Source organism: Diorhabda sublineata, chromosome 5 (assembly GCF_026230105.1).
Source record: "Diorhabda sublineata isolate icDioSubl1.1 chromosome 5, icDioSubl1.1, whole genome shotgun sequence".
Lineage (NCBI taxonomy): Eukaryota > Metazoa > Arthropoda > Insecta > Coleoptera > Chrysomelidae > Diorhabda > Diorhabda sublineata.
The window spans coordinates 20,635,238-20,654,708 of record NC_079478.1 but is presented as its reverse complement, the minus strand read 5'-3'; the positions used below and the strand labels follow the sequence as shown (position 1 = coordinate 20,654,708).

General features: G+C 28.9%; 3 protein-coding genes across 4 annotated transcripts; all 3 read right to left on the bottom strand.

Moving 5' to 3' along the window:
- Positions 1 to 851: 851 nt before the first annotated feature.
- On the bottom strand, positions 852 to 4,282 carry LOC130444214 (uncharacterized). The gene is made up of 3 exons (XM_056779273.1): positions 4,184 to 4,282; positions 2,020 to 2,311; positions 852 to 1,967 (listed from the first exon to the last, which is right to left on the bottom strand). Exons 1-3 carry the CDS (start codon positions 4,253 to 4,255, stop codon positions 1,117 to 1,119), a joined length of 1,215 nt encoding a protein of 404 aa, XP_056635251.1. The 5' UTR covers positions 4,256 to 4,282; the 3' UTR covers positions 852 to 1,116.
- LOC130444215 (uncharacterized) lies at positions 3,596 to 8,887 on the bottom strand. Its single transcript, XM_056779274.1, has 4 exons — positions 8,775 to 8,887; positions 7,084 to 7,315; positions 6,368 to 6,630; positions 3,596 to 4,666 (listed from the first exon to the last, which is right to left on the bottom strand). Exons 2-4 carry the CDS (start codon positions 7,297 to 7,299, stop codon positions 4,447 to 4,449), a joined length of 699 nt encoding a protein of 232 aa, XP_056635252.1. The 5' UTR covers positions 7,300 to 7,315; positions 8,775 to 8,887; the 3' UTR covers positions 3,596 to 4,446.
- A 1,036-nt stretch (positions 8,888 to 9,923) lies between these two features.
- Positions 9,924 to 19,471, bottom strand: LOC130444470 (uncharacterized). Of its 2 annotated transcripts, none has more exons than XM_056779595.1 (7): positions 19,422 to 19,471; positions 19,058 to 19,297; positions 17,776 to 18,038; positions 12,928 to 13,097; positions 12,621 to 12,874; positions 11,884 to 12,568; positions 9,924 to 10,740 (listed from the first exon to the last, which is right to left on the bottom strand). In XM_056779595.1, exons 2-7 carry the CDS (start codon positions 19,274 to 19,276, stop codon positions 10,637 to 10,639), a joined length of 1,695 nt encoding a protein of 564 aa, XP_056635573.1. In that variant the 5' UTR covers positions 19,277 to 19,297; positions 19,422 to 19,471; the 3' UTR covers positions 9,924 to 10,636. The 2 variants fall into 2 exon arrangements, with proteins under 2 accessions (XP_056635573.1, XP_056635574.1); XM_056779596.1 differs by having other exon boundaries at positions 19,178 to 19,297; positions 19,422 to 19,459.

Here is a 19,471-nt window from a genome sequence, read left to right as displayed (position 1 = left end):
AAAAAGTTACAAACCAGTTAATATATTCCTTAAATATCCACATAGAGAAAAATACTACTTTTCGTGGACATACTGTATCTGATTTAATTCAAAATTATTTTACTCAATGTACGTTAGTAACGTGTATAAAATTCTATATTTTATTTAATTAAATTACAACAGATCGTATATTTTAGAATTTAGAAAGTATTAAAATCAAAACTTTTATTTTTAATAATCTACGAATATTTTAATGTAATACGTGGCAGTATTGTTTGTTACCTACCCGGTCGGTTGGGATATCGTTTCTCATATACAACACATCGAACGCAGTAGATACGATTCGATGACAGGTGACGTAGCTACTCAAATCATGATTCTAAAAACAATTATTTGTTTTGTTTAAATTTTTATTAATAAAGTGTATTTTTCTTATTAAAGTCCACATTCATCATTTTAAATAGAAAATACGATAATATATACGAATTATTTGTTTTCACATACAAAATCTATTATTTATAAAATATGTAAATTGTATATATGTTGCAATTATTTAGGAGCGTAGCTATATGATTTTATTTATAGATTTGATTCAATTATCTATTGATAAGAAAATAATTAATTAAGAAACTTCGAAAATAAAGAATACAAACATTATTATAACGTTTTTTGGATGTAAATACATAGTTTATTCTATATCTGTTCTGATATCCAATTGGTATACATGTTAGATAATACCGCCGTCTATTAGTGAAAACGGGTACTACACAAATATCAGATTACTAATTATATGTTTTGTTCCCAAATACACTGAGAAAATGGTTTAATAATTCGTTTACATGTGATTTAAATATATTAGGAAAATAAAATGATTTTATTAATTGGATTTTAATTCTTAAAAGGTATTACAATTACATAATATATTATTAATTAAAATTAAGTACAATTGAATTTTTTATATTGTTTTACGAATAAAAAGTATAATATATGTTTACACTGAGAAAAGTATAAAGACAGAAAACACGTATAATATATGAAGTATGAAATTTTTATAGAAAATCATTATTTTCGATACGTAATGATAAATTTGGTATTAAATATAAAGAAATAATAAGAATTTGAATATAACACAATTTCTTATTGATCTTTATCTTTTCGTTTGCTTTTCTTTTTATCTTTTTCCCCTTTTTTATCAACTGTAGTAGTTTTTTCGAGCGTTTTCTTTCTAGTTATCAACCTATGAGTCGTGTCGTCGTAATTTCGCGTTGTAAGTAAATCGGGCATTTCGCAAATTCCCGGTTCCACGGATTTTCTAGCCGGTTTCCTAATCGGACTTCCGGTAGTTTTAGGAATCGCGCTTATAGTTAATTTAGAAATCGTCGGTTTAGTTCCTATCAGTTTACAAGTATCTCCTCCGGTTAATTTACTACTTCTAGTAACCCTGCTAATTGCACCAGTCGATTTACTCGCAGTTGATGAACCAGGAGTTGATTTACTGGACGTAGTTGCTGTAGAAGGACTAATAATCATTTTTTTAATAGCACCTGTTATTTTAGTGGAAGATTTAGATTTAGTACTAGATTGTGTACCAATTGGAATACTAGAAGGTCCTGGTGTAGAAGGAATTGGTTCAACGGTAAATTCAACGATCGATTGCCTTTTTAAAGCTTCTTTTCGTTTGTTTTCCTTGATAGTTTTTCTAGTAAGTAACCATTCCGTTAAAGTAGAAGGTCTAGTACAAGTACTAGGGGAAATTGGTCGTATTTCCATTAGATCGTTACTAGCTTGTACGATTTCGTCTGTGAAATAATATTCGATCGAAATATCTTCAGATTCGCTTGAATCTTCATTATCAGGTTTACGTAATTTAGTAGCAACCGCTATTAATATACTTTTACCGAATTTTTTCAATTTTTCAAATTTGGCTTTAAGAGGATTCGTTTTACCTTGAGTAGGTTTTTCTTCCGGTAAATCTTCTTCGTTATAAGCTGGAATTTAATATATTTAAGATAGTTTTTAATAAAATAAGCAATTTAGTACCATCAGATAATTCGTCTTCATCGGAAATCATATAACATTTTCTCGGTTTCCAATTAAGAGGTCTTGGTCTAGCTATAGAAGGATCATCATCGTCATAATTAGGTCTGGGTATACAGGTATCAGGTATTTCTTGTAAATTTGTTACAGGTAATTCGTTACCGTCGGAAATTGTTCTCGATACTGGGATATGAGATTTTTTTGACGTTTCGTAATCACTCGAAGATGCTTCTTCGAAAACGAGCGGTTCTAGATCTATCAAGGGGTACGGGAGTGGTTTACTACGAATCGGTATCTGGGTAAAAGAAAATTATTTATTTCGAAGTTTTATTTAATTTTCTAGTTGCTATTTAAATTTTGACATATGACAAATACGTTTACGAAAGATTTAAAAGCAATTAATCGATTGTTCTTTTTAAGTTTTGACATATGACATTAAGCTTGATAGATTGTTCTTTAGAGTAACGTCAATTTTGAATTATTTTCCACCACGACAACCACATTCGGTTTAAAGAAAAACGTTTTTGAACGGTCAAAACAAAAGAATCATTTTTTTTATTTATCTCAGGAAAATGTGATACGTGGGTATTATTTGTTGCCTACCCGGTCGATTGAGATGTGGTTACCCATATACAGGGTGATTCATTAAGAATATCCAATCTTTGAACTGTAGATTCTAGACCTCAAAATATGATGGTTCTGCTCAACATGCATTATGCAAATATTGCTAATTTCCGAGATACGGGGTGTTCAAAGTTTAAATTTAAATTTTGATTTTTGCAATAATTTTTTATGTTTTCACAATTTCTCTTTGAAAATTGACAATTTTACCTTTTTTTGGAATGAGGAATCATAATTTGCACTCTAATTTAACATTGCTAATAGAGGGCGCTAGTTACACTTGTTTGTGTCAATTCTTCTATTTTCCGTCGCAGTTGTGGAAGAGAAGTAATTTTTTCTTTGTAAACTAATGCCTTCATTTGCGACCAAATTGAAAAATCCAAAGGATCAGGGCATCTTGGTGGCCAGGCAAACTTACTTCCAAGACCAATCCATCGATGCGGAAACTGTTCGTTTAAGTATTGACGAACTTATAAAGAATAATGTGGTGGTGCTCCGTCGTGCAAAAACCACATATTTTGTCTTAAAGCTAGAGGTATATCCTTTAGTAATTCGTGTAAATATTCTTGAAGAAAATCTAAATAAAGAGGTCCATTTAAATTGGTTGGCAGTTCAAAAGGATTTATTAAATACCCACATATTACAACACACCAAATGTTAACTTTAAACTCATGCTGAAAATGTGTTTCCCTCATAGCATGTGGATTTTCAGAATCCCACAAATGATTATTTTTATAATTAAATATTCCTCGTCTGGTAAATGTTGCCTCGTCAGTAAAAAGAATTGTTTCCAGAAAATCTGGGTTAACATTTTGTTTATCTTGCAAAAAATGGGCAAATTGTAGACGGTTAGGTAAATCTTGAGATAATAAATTCTCAACAGGAGTGTAATGATATGGATGGTGGGCAATTTGAGCATTTGCTTTTGTTATTGTTACATATTTAAGGAATAATAAAATTTTTTTATAAAAAAATTAAAATTTATTGAACTTTTTAAAAGCAAATAACTCGATAACCGATTGAGTTACACGAATCAAAGAAGAGTAACTTTTTTTGTAGAACTTAACGCTTTTTAATATTTTAGTTGTAAGTTTAGCCTAAAAAAAGTTTACCCTGTATAATACATCCAACGCAGTATTCAATGACAGGTGACGTATATTAATAACGTACACAAATCGTGATTCTAAAAACTATTATTTGTTTTGTTTTTATTTTCGTTAATAAAGTGTATTGTTCTAATTAGAAAACTTCGAAAGGAAATAATACAAAGTTTATTATGAATATTTTCTATGTAAATACGTATTTTATTCTATATCTGTTCAAATATCCAATTGGTATACATGTTAAATAATACCGCCATCTATAGGTAAAAACATGTACTACAAATGTCTGATTACTCATTTTATGTTTTGTTTCTGTACACACTGAGAAAATGGTTTAAATAATTCGACAACCACATCAATAAAGAAAAAATGTTTTTGAACGGTCGAAACATCGAATTATTCGTTTTTATTTATCTCAAAACTTAAATAGTAAAAATACTAACCTCCCATATGTGGAGTACTCGCGATGGAGTACAATATAACGTCATGTAGTGATCTGGAATTGACAGTTTCATGAACCCGCATACCGAAAGGAAAATTTCGTCTTCTGCTAGGAGTTCTTTGAAAATACCGATTACTTTTTGATCTTCCCAGAAGATTAATTCTTTGGCTAATAATTTGATGATGGTTCTCGCGTAATTTTTTCTTTGCTTTATCGACTGTCCCTACGTAATCGATGGTTCCTCCCGTAGTTATCAGTCCTGTATCAAAAGATTACGGTTGGGAATTGACGTTCGAAAGTTGAATTCGACTCACCCAAAGATAATAATTCGTTATTTTCTTTGGAACAAAGGCCGTAGCCGCCGTAAAATCTGATCAATTTTCGAAAAAAATCGGTGCTCGGTGGAAAGAGATAGTCGTGAGTTGATATGATCAGTTCGGCGTCGTCTTCTTCTACTTGTTTCACGTAGACTTCTTCGGGGATTCTGAATATGTACAAAATTTTTGAATATTTTTAACCAAATTCATATAGAAACAACCTTTTTTTGTTCATATTAATGCAGGAAATGTAATTTTTGTCTAAAATCCATATGAATAGAGCGATTTTCTGTCCAAATTCATATAAAATTAACCATTTTCTGTTCAAACTCATTTAGGATATGAATTTGGACAAAAAATGACTTATTACATATGAACTTGGACGGAAAATGGTTTTTTTCCTTTGACTTTTGGACAAAAATTACGTTTTTAGCTTTAATTTGGACAAAAAATGGCTCCTTCCATATGAATTTGATTAAAAAACTGATCTTTCTCTATGAATTTGGACAGAAAATGGCTTTTTTCATATGATAGAAGCCATTTTTTGTCCAGAATTCATATGATAGAAGCCATTTTCTTTCCAAATTCATATATTGAGATCAGATTTTTAATCAAATGCATATGGAAGGAGTTTGTCCATTTTTTGCCCAAAGTAGAAAACGTTACTTTTGTCAAAAATTCATATAAAAAAGCCTTTTTCTGTCCAAATTCATATAAAAGGAACCATTTTCTGCCCAAATTCATATAGAAAGATCAATTCTACAATCGAATTGATATGGAGCCATTTTTTGTCCAAATTAAAGCTGGAAACGTAATTTTTATTCAAAACTTATATGAAAAATCCATTTTATGTCCAAATTCATATAAAAATATCAATTTTTCAACCAAATTCATCTAGTAGGGGCCATTTTTTATCCAAATTAAAGCAGGAAACATAATTCTTGTCCAAAATGTATGCAAAAAAAACCATTTCCTCTCTAAATTTGTATGGAAAGAACCATTTTCTATCCAAATCCAAATAGAAAGATCAATTTTTATTTAACTTCATATGGAGAAATCAATTTTTTTAACAAAATTCATATAGAAACAGCCATTTATTATCCAAATTAAAATTGAATATGGATTTGTACAAATTAATAAGGAAGGAGCCATTTTTTGTCAAAATTCATATAGTAATAGCTATTTTTATCCAAGTAGTATGGGGAATGTATTTTTGTTCAAATTTATATTGAAGGAATCACTTTCTTCCCAAATTCATATAGAAAGATCAATTTTTTGTCCAAATTCATTTTGTATCCAAATTGATATAAAAGGGGCCAGTTGTCATCCACATTAAAGTAAACGTAAATTTTGTCTAGAATTTATATGAATGAAGCCATTTTTTGTCCAAATATATATATATATATATATATATATATATATATATATATATATATACATATGATCTGTTCAAATTCACGAAGAAAGATCAATTTTTATGCAAAATCATATGGAGAAATCCAGTTTTTGACAAGATTTATATATAGAAAGAGCCATTTTTCATCCAAATTAAGAATGTTTGTACAAATTAATGAGGAAGGAGCCCTTATTTGTATACATTCATACAAAAGAATTTTTTTTTTTTGGTCCAAATTCAAACCAATGGAGCTATTTTATATCCAAACTCATGGAGAAAGAGCAATGTTTTTTGTTTTTCCAAATAGAAATTGGATATTTTTTTTTGCCTAAATTCTTATTGAAGGAACCATTTTCTATCCAAATTAATATAGAAATATCAATTTTTTTCCAAATTCATATGGACAAACTCATTTTTGGAGAAAATTCATTCATCAATGCACAATTCACTCACCCCAGTTTGACATACTTACTGAATATCCATGTCTTTAATGACACTAGGATGCATAGAATGAACGTCACTTATTTCTATGGCCAAAATAAGTAGACGTCGATTATCTACGGCTTCCCTCACTGTAGAGCAAAGATGTTCATCGACATCTCTAAAAACCACATCAGTACTTAACAGTACTCTAGTAATTCTGTTCGTGGTATAAATAGCTTTATAAATAGCCCTTTTAGCCGATATTCGGCGAGGATCCATAGCGAAAACTTTTATTTCTAAGCAATACTTGAACTGAAAATAAATAAAAAAAATTACAAATACAAAAATTTATTTAGTTACGTGTATTTTTTGGTGGAATTGTAACGAATGTTTTGTTTAATTTCCTACTGTCATAATTCTAATTCTTCTATATGGTGTATAACATGTTGTAAAAACACATTTTTTAAATCAATTTAATTATTACATTAGATAATAATTATTCTTCCACAAAGTTTAATATTTAAAAGTATAGGAAATGGTGATTTTCTACCAAAAAACATTTAAAAAACTTTTTTCTGACTAATCGAAATGTTATAAATTTTCCACATAGTTTAGTACATAAATACATAAACGTCATGTCGACAACGACAGCGCCATCTGTATGTCAGTAGCACGACTTTTTGTATTGATGCTTTGATATACACGATGTATTCAAATAAGGTTTCTTCAATTAAGAATTACTATAAAATTATTTATTATTCTTACCGTTGTGAAAATAAATATTATCTTGTCTCTGGTCATTCCACCGAGTGTAGTATAAAAATCGATTGGTAAAGTAGGATTCCTTTTTTTAGCTCTGATTACATTGGCTATACAGTTATAAGCAAATCCTCTTCTTACATTATTACTATTTTTATAAAACTCAGCCACGTTTTCCACGTAATTGATAGTAAGGGTCCTCAGAAGTTCTGTATCACCCATTTTTATAATTTTTATTCTGAAATAGATTATATAGATAGGAAAAAATTAAATATTATAATTGACATAGACGTGTGTTTCACAAAACATCTTATAAACCAAACTCGATAATTTTTGAAACTAAAAGAAGTAATAATAGAAATGAATATTTTGAAAAAAGAAGGATATTATCAAAAATTCAGGAAAAATTCATTTACGGGCAATAGGGACGGTTTAAGGGTACAAAACAGTTTATCTCGATTCGAAAAAAATTCAAATAGCAAAGTTGTAGGTAATAAAAAGATCTACAACTTTTATATCAACACTTTTTTCACATAATCTCAAAAATTTATGTGACAAATTGAAATAACCAAGTTTTTCGTTTTTTATTTTTATCTTTTACAATAATCATCATTTTTTCACGAAATTTCTATGTCTTAAATATACTGTAATTTATTTGATTTGACATGTTTATTTTTTAACCTTATTTTGAGTAAATATTCAAAAAACATCCCGATTTTCAATTAAAAATTTCCTCATAAAAACATAAGGTTCTCTAAAAAAATTTGTGAGGTGAGATATTACCATCACCATGGTAAATTTTCTCAGAAAAGGCCGAAATCGAAAAAAATTCGCATCCTCAATTTTTTTTCAATTATTTTTACCATTTACAATCTTACAGTCTTACAATTCAATTACACAAAAATGGGGTTACATTCATAAAAATAAATAATTGAAATGTACAATATCAATAAATAGCTAAAAATTATACAAATGATTGAAAAAAATTAAGGATGCGAATTTTTTTCCTTTTTTGCCTTTTCTGAGAAATTTTACCATGGTGATGGTAATATTTTTTCATACCATCAAAAAGATTTCAACAAATAAAAACCTCATAGATTTTTCAAAAAAAAGTTATGTTTTAAGGGGGAAATTCTTAGTTGAAAATCAGAGTGCTTTTTGAATATTTACTCAAAATAAGGTTAAAAAATAAACATTTCAAATCAAATAAATTACAGTGTATTTAAGACATAGGAAAGTAAGTTTTTTCGAAATTTCGTGAGGAAATACTAATTTTTGTAAAAGATAAAAATAAAAAAACTTGTTTATTTCAATTTTTAACATAAATTTTGAGGTTATGTGAAAAAAGTGTTAACAGAAGTTGTAGATCTTTTTATTACCTACAATTTTGCTATTTGACTTTTTTTCATAGGAATCGTAGTTTTGCCGGCAATCGATATAAATCGATTTTTACCCTTAAAAGTTCACCCCTTCCCTATACCGATCTCAGATCGCTCGTAAACAATTTTTTCTTCCATTTTTATTATATTCTCCTCCTTTTTATAATTTTTAGTCAATATCTTAATATTGAAACCTTGTATATGGATATTGAATGACCCCAAATATAAATCCTTTGGTAGTAGCAAGTTAGATTTACGTTTCTTTATGAACACATTTTTTTGATAATTTTTGTTTAAAACAAAGCGATTAAAGCTTACCTAGAATTTTCTCTGTGAACAACAAATTACTACAGGACAGATTTCAGTCGAAATTTCTTTATACTTAATTGTTTTTTGAGTAAACAATTTAAAAACTTGTCGCGAGTATGTATCTAGGTATAGACCAGTGAATCAGAATTATACTCGACACCAAATTCTTCATCAAATTACACTGTTATACCAAAAAAACCACCTTCTATTCATCGCCTTTGGTACCAAAATTTCATCTTGGTAAATACCTGCAGGTAGAGTTGACAACGAACCTTTAAAAGCCCACAAATTATTAGAAATCTTAAGCTCAATTCCAGTTTAACCTTTAATCAGAAATATATATATCAAGAAGCCCTCCAAAAGCTCCTGGACATTGCTGGTATACACAGTCGTATTATGAAAATCTATATAAACATTAAAAATACGAAATTCGTTTGTAAATTAACACCAGAAATCAATAAAATTGGTTAGGTTAAGACTGTAGGTTTTAAAAAGCAAGAAACTCATGCACATAATTCGGAGACGTGTTTATAAACTCTGAAACTGAACATCTTTAGATCAGGCCGCATAACTTCATAGAAGACATTTTGAAGTTAACTCTATAAAATATTTCTGTTTATAATTTTATTTAGAACGTAATAACCTGTACTCCTAATGAATTGAAGTAGTGAAAAAAATTTACTGCCATTACTATTAAATTAATTATCGATTAAAAACAGTTTAAATAACCACCATCAGCGCCGTCTCCGCTTTAATTGTACAACATCTATATGCCCTAATGACGTCAGGATACTTCACACGCTACGTTCACGTGACTGAACAGATGATATTTACGGCAATAACAATTGTAGTTGTTTGGTAATGACTTTTATAATGTATTTTAAGATTGCTTCATATTTTAGTGCTAATATACAAATTTTTCGTAATAAGGCTGATGAATAGTGGAGATGCGATAAATAATTGGTTAAAGTGAATGATTTATTATAAATTGATTATCTGGAAGTGAGTCATTTTTCAATCGATTATTGTTTACACGTTTTGATCAATTCTACAGCTTACAGAAGCCGTATAAGGACAAACTATGTATTATTTATCCAATGTCGAGTAGATTATCTAAATTTAGGTTAGGAATATAGGGTAGATTAAAACGAATGTAGATTATTTTATAAAGAAATGTAATTGATACAAAAATATTGTGCAACGACAAATCAATATTCAAAATTTATAGGAAACGACAAAATTTTCGTCTACAATCATACATTTATAAAACAAACTTTGTTAAAATATAATTTATTATAAAACAGTTGAAATCGTAATTTTCAGCTTCTGTATTCGACACTAGATGGAGACACCATACATAACGATAACGTGAAGAATAATGTTTATAAAGTATTTAATCTTTTTTTATTATTATTCTTTAAATGTGCAGTATTTTGTTAAATTTTACGCATACCTATCCCTTTGATTGACATTATTATATAATCCGATATGATTTCTCGTTAGTGCTATAGATGGCGCCACCATAAATGCATTCATATTTTAGATTTACGATGTTGTATTGTACACCTAACAAGTTGTAGATCTATGGAATATAATTCAGTCAATATTGGTTTTAGGCTGGTAATTTATACCAATTAATATAAAATTCGTTGTGGAAAATAATCGATATAGGAATCAATTTTAAGTAAAAATTTATTTTTTATTTTATTTTTATAGCGATATCTATCAAGATATGGCTCGTTAAAGAAACATTTTTATGTTGAATAACGGAAAAACTAGTATCAAATTTGATTTTTGAGAGATTGAAAATTGACAGAATTCGAATGGAAAATCCAAATTTGAACTAACAGATTTGTTAAAAAGCGACAAAATTATTTTTTTCTTGAAGAACCTGCGCCGTAATCCTTCCTCCTTCCCCGCCTTTTCCTCGAACCCTTGCTAGGTGGTTTAACACCCTCAGCATCTGCTTGTACTTCTGAAACATTTTTTATAAATATAATTTCATTTTCGACAGCTATTTTCTCAACATCATCTCTAAGTATTTGAGATATGGCAACACTGACGGAAATCTCACAGCGCCATATAATCCGGTCAATTTAGACATTCAAAATTCCCATCAAACTGAACATAACGAAAATAGTTTAAAATCCAATTTGAAATAAAATTTGAATGTTTCCCATTATTTCCGTATATAAAAAAAAATTATTCCAGGTCAATGGTCATTAAAATGAGTTTTTCGCGATTATCAGCAAAACGGTGAGTTTTTTTGTAGACCATAAAATTATCTACAAGAAACGTATTAATACTTTTTTTTCTCACAAGCCACCATTTCTGAGATACAATGATTCAAAATGATGTAAAAGTTTTGAATTATTATATCTCAGAAACGGTGGCTCGTAGGAAAAAAGTATTCAACGTTTTTTGTAGATAATTTTATGGTCTACAATTTTCGTCTGAGGTATTTTCATGATACCACCATTTTGCTAATAATCGCGAAAAACTCATTTTTTTAACCTTTGACCTTTAATAACATTTTTTCCATACACGGAATTGATGGGGAACATTCAAATTCTATGTTCAAATGTATTTTAAACAAGTTTGCCGATTTTCACCTCGATCGGAACTTACGTAGTTTCACTTTTATTTTTTGGTCTAATTTCAGCGGACTAATAATAAAATTTGACATTTCTAACAGCGAACGTACTTAGAACGTGTACTGTTTGATTAAATATTTTCGTGTTCTATGACTTTTGACATGAAGCAGTGTGCTTATAAACTCGCTTTGATTTTTGATAATAAAACACTAGATTGAATCATGTATAGTTACAGGATGATCGCTTTTTAGTATTTTCATGTAAAATTTACCGAAGAGAACGTCAACGCTGTAGAAAAACTCATTTTAGAAGTCTGACGACTACTATTTATTTGGTCTATTAAAAGAGACACTTGTCGGTCTGCGATTCGATAGCAATGAAGAGGTTATGTACGGAGAGATGATTTATATTTGAACCACCCTTAAATAACGAAGTTTAACCTTATTTTTATTGCTTTTAGTAGGTTAAAATTGTTTCTAAACGAATTTATTATAACCAAACTTCAATTTTTTACCCCTTATTACCTTTTATAGTAGGTTGTCCACAAGTATCTGTAGGACTTAGTTCTGGTGGATCTGTTCTTGTAGGATATTCCACTTTGGGTATATCTAGGGCTTTTGTACGAGTTTTACTACTTCTTGTTCTTATAGGTCTAATAGGTCTTGGTTCGAATATATCTAATGGTACGTTTCGACTTCTGGTACTAGGTCTTGTTTGACGTGGAATTTCCGATAAACGCGGTGGCGGTATCCTAACTTTGGATGTAGTAGGTGGTGGTTCTACTACGATTTTAGGTACATTAAGTAGTTTGAAATCGTTACCTTCTTCATCAGATGAGGTTTTAATTGTACTAGATCCGGGTTTTAATAATTTCTGTCTCCGTCTTTTATTTTTTTTTTGGCATTTATCACCTTTGTTTTCGTATATAATTTTCGTTGAAGCACTGGGTGATGCTGGTAACGATATATCAACAACTTCATATTCGCTTTCTTCGCTACTTCTCGGTGAATTTTCCCTAGAAGGTCTAGGTTGTGGTTCGTCTTTGGGTATATGACGAGTCATCACAGGATTAATGATGTTTACTGCACCCTCACGTCCTTTGTTGCTAACAGGGGATATTTTTATATCTGATGTATTAGGCGATCTTTCTTCTTCTGACGCGGAACCTTTCTTTTTCTTCTTCTTCTTTTTCTTCTTTTGTTCGAGTTCCTACAATTTCAATATATATACATATAAATCGGAAAAATATGATTTTACTTACATATTCATATTCGGGGATTCTATAATATAATGATATGAATGATTGTGGATTTGTATTTCTCTGTTTGAATCCAACTCGTTCTAGTACATTATCAAATTTTCCACTGAAAAACGTCAAAGCAAGGACCGGTCTACCTGGATTCGAAGTCGCTAAATCTTTAGATAGAATCCTTACCAAGGATTCAGCGTAAACGTCACTACTAACACTATCGATTGTATCAACGTAATCTATACCTCCTGCTAACGTCTTCAAACCTATATATTTATAAATCGATGAAAATATCGTTTTTTTTTTCGATTAAACTCACCCCAGCCTATTGGTTCGTTGTTAGTTTTTGAATTGATCACGTACCCCCCGTTGATTCTGATAGTTTTTCGAAAATACTCGCTCGATAATAAATTTGGATGTTCCCTAACTTTAAACATTGGATTGGCATGTTTTTCTTCAAGACGTGTTATATACGCATCTTCGGGAATACTGAAAGAAAAAGTATTATCGGATATATTAGAGTTGGGACAAACTAATTTCGGTTTTGTGGTATAAAATAATTTTCAATTTTGCTCAATGACATTTTGGCATATTTCTTTCTCTTTCATGATTCCGCGCTAATAAAATTTCATTCATTTTACTATTGTGCAAAGAATAGGATAGTAGAACAATTACAATGTTAAAACCATTTGAGGCAATTTTGCACGCCATCTAGTTACTTTTACGCTCGTTCATAAAAATGACCCGTAGCTTAGTGCCATCTGAAATAAACAGCATTATTTTCGACAACTAATTTTTTTTGGAATGATCCCAACTAAATGTGAAGTTTTCTTTACTTTAGAAATTCGAACCGACAGTACATTGTTGCCGATTTTACTTTTTATTACGAAAGTGACACAAATTACCTATTCGATAGGAATCTTTACAATAGGGTGTATTTTGAAATATCATGTTTCTAATAATGTTATAGCATGTATTGATCTCGAACCGAAAATAAACTTAATCTCAGTACTAATTATTTGTCACCAATTTCAATGTATGAAAAAAAAAGATTTTTGTAATGGGTTCGTGTAGCACTGGCAAATGAAACAAATAATTTTTCATTAATCTGTTAATCACTTAAATTTGGGATAGAAAGAAGGATCCTTGCACAAAGGTATATAAAATATATATACTGCCATTGGGTGACTGAAATAATATGAATTTGCGAATTCAGAACTTTCAGTTGATTTATGTGATTTATCCATTTTCCCCTTTCTTCCTGTGAAAAATATTTTTGATTTTGTTCCGCTTTCGTGCGGTATTAATGTATTTGATAAAATCAAAAACAATAACTTGTAAAAAGTTTTAACTATATTAATATTTTAAACGTAACGAGATGAAATATACTAAATGTATCATAATACAATATCGTACTATTAAAGACGTTGTAGAATTCTCTTGAAGAAATGCCGTCGTCGATATTCGGAACTTACTAAATCTATTTATTGCTTATAATTCTAAAGATACCTAGATGATAATTTTTTAGCATGAGGTCAGAGGTCGGTCGGGCAATAAACATCTTATGGCATTACCTAATGCTTGGACTTTCAGTTAAATTGTAAACAGACAGATTTGAATATAAATAGAGTAGGATGAGTTAAAATTTTGTATGTTCAATACAATGTGAAGTTATGAAGTACATTATGAATAAATTGAAATAAATGAATGTAAATAAAAAAAATTTTAGATTTTGGCATAAACGTCAAGAATCACGGAGTTTTGCTCTGAGGTAATTGCATCCTTCATATTAGATAACTAAATAAAACACTAAAAGTTTTAGTAAATTAATTTATTAGAAAATATCGAACAAAAATATTAAATAAAGTAACAATAATAACTACACTTTTTATGACATTGTTAATACAAAATTATAATAATTATAGACTGAGCGTTTGAAAAAATTATCAGAAGCTACAATTAGTACGGTCCTGTATATATTCACATTCTAATATTTTTGTTTTATGGAAATTATTTCTTTTATAACCAGTACCCGACCCATTTGGACTGTGTTATCAAGAAAATATATACAAAGTAGCTCTTAATTTTGATCACAAAAAGAAATGGACAAAATCCGCTAAACAACCTGAATCTCCGTTAATAAGACTGTAACCCCAAAAATGAATAGAAATAAAAAATATTCAAATAAGTATATACGTACCAAAGATATTTAAATAATCTGATTTTAATATAAATATTATATTCATTGACTTTTTATTGAAAGTTACGGATCAATGCGAAAATTTCGATAAGACCAATAAATAAAAACTCTTTCTAATAACGAAAAAAAATTTGTCCTATCAACTACTAATAAAATATCTACTTATAATCGTTTTGTCAGTTTTATCATTGTGTAAAGATATTTATACAATGTCCTCATCCTTACCGATAAGTGTACCAACTTACCCAAGACTGTTGTTGGTTTCACATTGGAAAACCAAAAGTTACAATAATCGAAAATATTATTTATTCTATTATCTATTTATACTTTTTGGATTGACCACAAAATAATATAGAAATGTTAAAACTGAGCTCATTGTTGAGTTAAATATATTTATATTACTACTGGTACTAATTTAACAAAATGATTTTATTCACAAATCTGTTATAGGTAAATCAAGCATGAGTCATATATTTTTGAAATTATAACCTATTGAAGTGCAATACAAAAAATATATACCATTAAAAAATATATCCAAGGCATCATATTTAATATAGTTATAACGTTACAAAAAAGACACCAACTTCGACAGTTGAAAATATAAATTGCTCTTCTCCAGGATATTTTATACCTAACATTTTTGAAAAATAATTAATTTGTTCTATAGTTTTAAATAGGTTGTTTCTATCATCACTGTAGTAAGTTATGGATGGGTAAATCATGAAATAAATAACTAACGTCAATATTTGTTGTGATGATAAATTCATTCATGTGTGACTGGAAAAATATTCTTGAGGAGCTTGTTGCTACTTTCAACTTTCAGAAATTATATTTTACAATGAGACCATAAATGCTTACAAAATCATCTGTTTGTTTAATGGTATAATTGAAGCAGGCAAAAGGTCTACTTATCTGAACCAAGTTTTATGGTCATAAAAGCGGGTTAAATGTGTTTTTTGCAATATATATAATAAAACTGAAACTAAAATTCATTTTTATTGAAAGTATTCAACAATCATAACATAGTATGTGGCATTACTATATTCTTACCCTTAATAGATATGAGGACAAAAATGAACAATGGACAAAAATTGTGATTATATTATGGAGGGACATTACATTGGTTAAAAAAGCTCTTTTTTATATCGAAAACACCAGGTAATGTTTAAAGTAAAGCTCTCAGTACTTTTTTTGACAAAATCAAAACGAGTATCTACGACAGAAACTTATTTAAGAATAATCATTAGTGATGTTAGTTATTCGAGATAAAAGTGTGCTATATCTCTTAAATTGACTAATAATTGTAATAAATAAACATATCCTCATTAAAAACCTATATGTTTGCCTCGTGAAGACACGAAACGTCGTATCGAAGATTTGTTGGTACATGTCTATATTAAATATTTCATTTATTTCATTCAAACATTCTATGCTGGATAAAACAAAAGCATAATTTTCATGTATAACTTGAGAATGGAGGAAATTATAATTTTCTCCCTAATAAAGAACAGTCTATATATATATATTTGAACAGGTGAAATTTTTGCCTCATTGACAGAATAATTTCCAAATATAAACACACAGATACACTACCTTATTATTATGTGCTTAGTTCATAAACGTAAAAAAATAACAAAAAATACTATTTCAATTTTTGTCAAATATTAAAGTTCAGTCCTTTGTATTCGGTTATTATTGTGTTTATGTATAAGTTTGAAATATTTTCAAAAAAGTTTTATTCTATTCTGTTTGTCTTTACTATAAAGGTGGCTTCTAAGTTTAAATTTAGGTATGATTCAAGTACTTTTGATAAGTTTATAAGATTGAATGGATTTGGAATTTGTAGTAAATCATTGTACTCGTATAATATGCAATGCGACCATAATACAAATAAACTCATTATCAGAAAAAACTATTGGACGAATTATCTTTTATTTGACGATAATTAAATACCTACTTATGTTTAGTATTGAACATTTGTAAACAGTCATTTATTCACATTCACTATTTTTTATTCCTTTATGAAAAGTAATTGTCTTAAGAATAACTCACCCGAGTGTATGAGCTATTTTTGACATCTGCTAGGTTCATTCACAGGAAATCGGTACATTTTAATTGCAGGATCTGATCTCTTACTTAGTCCACATTTGAAATAAACACACTAATTTCCAGCCATTTCTAAAAAATTATAAAGAAGAAGTGATTATTTGTTATATAAATACATTTTAGTAAGTAGTTCGCTAAATATACAGTTTCTTTTTCCGAAATTGCAAGCTGTAGCATTTATGGATCTAACGCCTCTTATAATTTGAATATATTAACTAAGAGAGTAGTGATGTATATTAATTGTAATAATATCCACTTACCTTAAAAATGAAATATATATCCAAGTTCAACGATTCTCAAATAAAAAAAAAATCGAAATGCACAACCAACGAAACCCAACAATAACACAACGAACACAATACAATAATGAACTCAAAATACAACTTCGCTATAGACACCCAAAATAAGAAACTTTCCAACACAGCTTAAGGTTGAATATATTTTAAATAATTTTGGCGCCATCTATTATTGGGGTAATTCGGCAACCAAAGCTAAGAAAACATGTAATTCAAGCTACGATGCACAGTAAGAAAAGACGTGCTGTGGACGCCAACTCTCCACTGCCATCTATTGGTGGTGTCCACCTCGTCAAATGATATCTTCATAAGGTTAACCTACTATCCTATTCTTTATACAATGATATTACTTATTAGCATAAACTAAACAAGGTGTCTTCAAGGTCATCGTCGAGTTAGTTACCATTCAAAGAATTCTGCAACTTCGAAATTAATAGTAATCAGCTGGTGTCAGATCAGAGCTGTATGGTAGATGTTTAATATAGTAATATAATTCGTTTATTCGACATTTTTTAATTTAGGTTAGAATTTGTGTGTGAAATATTTCAATCAATATTATAATTACTTTTCCTCGAGTCCTAAAGCGACATCTTCTTTTAAAGTATAAACGTTATTAATTTCGGATATTCTTAATTCGTATTGTTTTTTGAATTCCATGAAATTTTCAACTGCTGATTTTATATGGAAATCTATGTCTCGAAATACGATTTCTTTCAATTCTTCAAATTGGATTCTTCCTGTATTGAATAAAGCGTCCGATACTCGTGTATTTGCGTTCGGTCCGGCTGGATATAAGGCATGAATTCTTATTTCTAACGTTGGTCCAAACTAAAAATTAATTTTTAAATTAAGGTTACAATTTAACTTGACGAAAGTAAAATGAAAGTTCCCACCTCTATACTAATATCTCGTAAACAGTTACCGTTAAACTTCTAGATTCGCAGTTAAAACTGAAGATGACGAGAGTGATAGATAATCAGTTTTTAATTTCTTATGATATGATATGCTTCTATTTAGGTCTCTTCTGTTTTAAAATTAGTTTTTTTTAATAGTTCTTGAAAGAAAGATAAAAATTATATAATAAATAAAAGTGGAAACGTCAATTTTTATTTTTATTTCAAAAATTATTAAAGAAAGAAAATAAAGAACATTAAGAAATATAAATTGACGTTTTATTTATATGAAAAAAGAGAAATCGCTGTTTTTATGAGATTAATGGTGAAAATGACGTTATTTTTCATTTAATATTGTTTTAAATGTATAAAAAAATATTTTTAAATTTTTAGTTAGATATTTTTCACGTTTTAGTCCAATATGGAGTAGTTACCTTGATTCGATGTAAAAAAAATTGTGATAATAATTTTTTGAAAAATTAAATTAAAAAGCATTTTATTTATAGCGAGATCGGGGTTTGCACCGCTGATTGTTGACGCGTTAGCCCGCTCGACTAACGAACGCAATTGAATTCGCAGAATACACTAAAAGTAATAAATCTCAATACTGCTATGATATAAAAAAATTCTCATACGACCTCTCGTTTTTGAGTTATAAACCTTTTTTTGAATAGATGATTACGTACGTCCATGAAATGTGTTTGACGGAATAAATAATTCTATAATATTATCTGAAGGTCAGGGGCGGCTCAAGCCCCATGGTTAACAATCCGTAATTTTTACCTGTACAATCTAAAGATAGTAGAAATGAATGTTTTATTTTCAATTTAACAAATTTCAATATAAATTGTAATTATTTATTGAAAATAGTTACAGAAGGTGTGTTATTTACATGAGAAAAAAATTGAAATGTTGAAAAATTGATAGTGGATTAGATTTTTTCTTGTTACGTACCCTTGTAAAACAAAATACAAATTCATTTCCTTCCGGTTTAGACGTCGGTGTATAAACATTTACTAAATATTGTTTACGGCCCTTTATATTTCGCATTATATTTAACAATAAAGTTCTTACGAATTTGTGATCTTCCGTTTTCGTGAAACGATCCGCCATTTTTTGTAATTCGTTACCTTCGAGTTCTATTAGAATATCCGAATCCTGTTGATTTGCCATTTTTTGATAACCGCTTTACAACTGAAATTTTTGATATCACTCGTACAGACAAAAACTCATACTATTAAATTCATTTCCAAATTTTCGAATTTGGATAGTATTAACAGTATAGTGTATAAAATAAAAACAATCGAAATATAATTACCCAGTTCTTTAACATCGCTTTAAAAATAACACCAACAAACTAAAACGTTG

Excerpts from the sequence above, each read along its gene's own strand:
- LOC130444215 (XM_056779274.1), bottom strand. The coding sequence starts at position 7,299 with ATGGGTGATACAGAACTTCTGAGGACCCTTACTATCAATTACGTGGAA. Across the intron at positions 6,631-7,083 it reads TAATATTTATTTTCACAACG|TTCAAGTATTGCTTAGAAAT; the intron begins GTAAGAATAATA and ends ATTTATTTTCAG. Across the intron at positions 4,667-6,367 it reads ATTAAAGACATGGATATTCA|AATCCCCGAAGAAGTCTACG; the intron begins GTAAGTATGTCA and ends GTACATATTCAG.
- LOC130444214 (XM_056779273.1), bottom strand. The coding sequence starts at position 4,255 with ATGAAACTGTCAATTCCAGATCACTACATGACGTTATATTGTACTCCA. Across the intron at positions 2,312-4,183 it reads GAGTACTCCACATATGGGAG|ATACCGATTCGTAGTAAACC; the intron begins GTTAGTATTTTT and ends TCTTTTACCCAG. Across the intron at positions 1,968-2,019 it reads TGAAGACGAATTATCTGATG|CTTATAACGAAGAAGATTTA; the intron begins GTACTAAATTGC and ends ATTAAATTCCAG.
- LOC130444470 (XM_056779595.1), bottom strand. The coding sequence starts at position 19,276 with ATGGCAAATCAACAGGATTCGGATATTCTAATAGAACTCGAAGGTAAC. Across the intron at positions 12,875-12,927 it reads CAACGAACCAATAGGCTGGG|GTTTGAAGACGTTAGCAGGA; the intron begins GTGAGTTTAATC and ends ATAAATATATAG. Across the intron at positions 12,569-12,620 it reads GAATCCCCGAATATGAATAT|GAACTCGAACAAAAGAAGAA; the intron begins GTAAGTAAAATC and ends TTGAAATTGTAG.